At 34.8% G+C, this 2,500-nt stretch overlaps 2 protein-coding genes across 2 annotated transcripts in view; one reads left to right on the top strand and one right to left on the bottom strand.

Moving 5' to 3' along the window:
• Nucleotides 1-2,500, top strand: part of CIAPIN1 (cytokine induced apoptosis inhibitor 1) — a 347,450-nt gene that overhangs the window by 171,230 nt on the left and 173,720 nt on the right. The gene's annotated exons all lie outside the window — the stretch shown is intronic.
• LOC137628474 (glutamate receptor ionotropic, kainate glr-3-like) overlaps nt 425-2,500 on the bottom strand; it is a 20,659-nt gene continuing 18,583 nt past the window's right edge. Inside the window, exons 8-9 of the mRNA XM_068359629.1 lie at nt 1,671-1,831; nt 425-480 (exon numbers count right to left, since the gene is read on the bottom strand). Of these exons, the coding sequence (XP_068215730.1) occupies nt 425-480; nt 1,671-1,831 (217 nt within the window). The remainder of the gene's footprint in view (nt 481-1,670; nt 1,832-2,500) is intronic.

Raw genomic sequence — 2,500 nt, 5'->3', positions numbered from 1 at the left:
TTGAAGTTCACGAAGGGGTATTGATAAAAAAAAAAAAAAACTTATCAATTGGTTTAACGATTGTAAACATAAATTAAATTTCTTGAAAAATACTAAATGGATAAATAATATTAATCTGATTAGATAGATATATATGCTGATGTAAAGTCATTGTGCAAAATAAAGAAATGTAATATAAACTAAAATTATTATAGATTGATGGATTAAATGCTGTGATCAATTCCGTAGCCACGAGTCATAAAATCCAATATAAAACCGATGCAATAAGGGCTGAATATATGAACATATTTGAGTCTTAATATAATATTTGAGTGTTATATTCGTTTACCCTTTATTTGAAGAAGTTTGCCAAAATCTATGAACCTTTATAGGGATTCGTCTGCGTTTGTAAAGCACAGGTCGGGTTTGACAGGATCAAGAGTTCTCAAAGCCTTTTGACTATGACTTCGATGATGAAGATGAGGAAGCTGATTCCTGTACCTGGTCAAGAAATGAGATTGTGTTAGAATATTATTTGATCGGTTTATAGAATTTTAAACCTTTGTATAATGAATGGCACTACTGAATTGAACCTAGGAAGATCTGAATGTTCACCTGTTTGATTTAATCATAAAAAGTAGCTTAATGACTGCTAATGATTCATCCTTATTATTATTATTATTATTATTATTATTATTATTATTATTATTATTATTATTATTATTATTATTATTATCCAAGCTACAACCCTAGTTGGAAAAGCAAGATGCTATAAGCCCAGGGGCTCCAACAGGGAAAAATAGCCCAGTGAGGAAAGGAAATACGGAAATAAAAAAATGAAGAGAACAAATTAACAATGAATCATTCTAAAAAAAAGTAACAACGTCAAAACAGACATGTCACATATAAACTATTAACATAAAAAACAAATATGTCATATATAAAGTATAAAAAGACTCATGTCCGCCTGGTCAACAAAAAAGCATTTGCTCCAACTTTGAACTTTTGAAGTTCTACTGATTCAACCACCCAATATATGTACTTGACAAGAAACGGAGAATTTTTTAGTCATATACTGATTCCTAGTTGATTAAAATCTGTATAAATCTGTATATTAAAATATTAATCAAAAGAGGTAGCAATAAAAGAGTCAGGGAGCAAATCCAGGCCAGAAGAATATGACATTCTTATTAATCAGACCTATCTAGCAGTGGTTAGAGATCTCCGTCTATGATACTTACACAAAATGAAATACCTATTGTGTTTTGTCCTGAAATATTACTGAAATATTATTTAGGCAGTTCATTTGTTATTGAATTTAGTATCAATATTATTTATTTGATACAGAAAAATACATGGGATATAACGGAGGATTTTTTTGTAAAACAAGCTGAGAGGAACACGAAGGTACCAAGTAGTGAAACTTGCAATTTGAAAACCTAAAGTTAGAATTTTTAGTCACATCAATTTTTATTAAATTTATTTTAATTATTATTTACTTGACTCAACAATACATAGGATAAAACGGAGGATGTTTGTAAAAAAAAAATAAAAAAAAAAAAAAAAGCTGAGAGAACACGAAGGTACCAACTAGTGAAACATGCAATTTAAAAACCTGAAGTAAGAACATTAATGATGATAAGAATATAAAAGGGAAACCGAACTATTATTTGATAAATCACTCATCCAACCTATTCCGAAGAGGAAGAATATTCCCGACAAATCCATAAAAGTAAGAGCGTGGAGTTCATTGCCGCCCTCTTTCCCTGGTCTCACCATACAGGCTGTCACGTTGGTCGTCACTTTAAGGATGCTGTGGCTGAAGAGTCCGGATTCTTTCTGGGCATTCAACCTGTTCAGAGAGAGGAAACTCGTTCACGATCCCGTTTGTGGTCTCTCGCTATTCGTTAACTATAAAAGAAGATGGATTTACCTTTGAGAACTACGGGCCGACCAAGGGAAAGTCTGTGCCAACAACAAGAGTTGGCTATAATACTCCAACAACAACAACCACCTTTGAGAAAGTATTAGTGGGTTGTGGAACCCAATTGTACATAGATACATATACCAAGGCACTTCCCCCAATTTTGGGGGGTAGCCGACATCGACAAATTAAACAAAACAAAAAGGGGACCTCTACTCTCTACGTTCCTCCCAGCCTGACAAGGGACTCAACCGAGTTCAGCTGGTACTGCTAGGGTGCCACAGCCCACCCTCCCACATTATCCACCACAGATGAAGCTTCATAATGCTGAATCCCCTACTGATGCTACCTCCGCGGTCATCTAAGGCACCGGAGGAAGCAGCAGGGCCTAACGGAACTGCGTCACAATCGCTTGCCATTCATTCCTATTTCTAGCACGCTCTCTTGCCTCTCTCATCACATCTATCCTCCTATCACCCAGAGTTTTCTTCACTCCATCCATCCACCCAAACCTTGGCCTTCCTCTTGTACTTCTCCCATCCACCCAATTGTAAATCGTCATAATTATACCATTTGTAGGATATATTATTAATTCTA

This window comes from Palaemon carinicauda, chromosome 36 (genome assembly GCF_036898095.1).
Source record: "Palaemon carinicauda isolate YSFRI2023 chromosome 36, ASM3689809v2, whole genome shotgun sequence".
Taxonomy (NCBI): domain Eukaryota; kingdom Metazoa; phylum Arthropoda; class Malacostraca; order Decapoda; family Palaemonidae; genus Palaemon; species Palaemon carinicauda.
The sequence above is the reverse complement of the archived record's forward strand: the minus strand, read 5'-3'. Positions and strand labels throughout refer to the sequence as shown.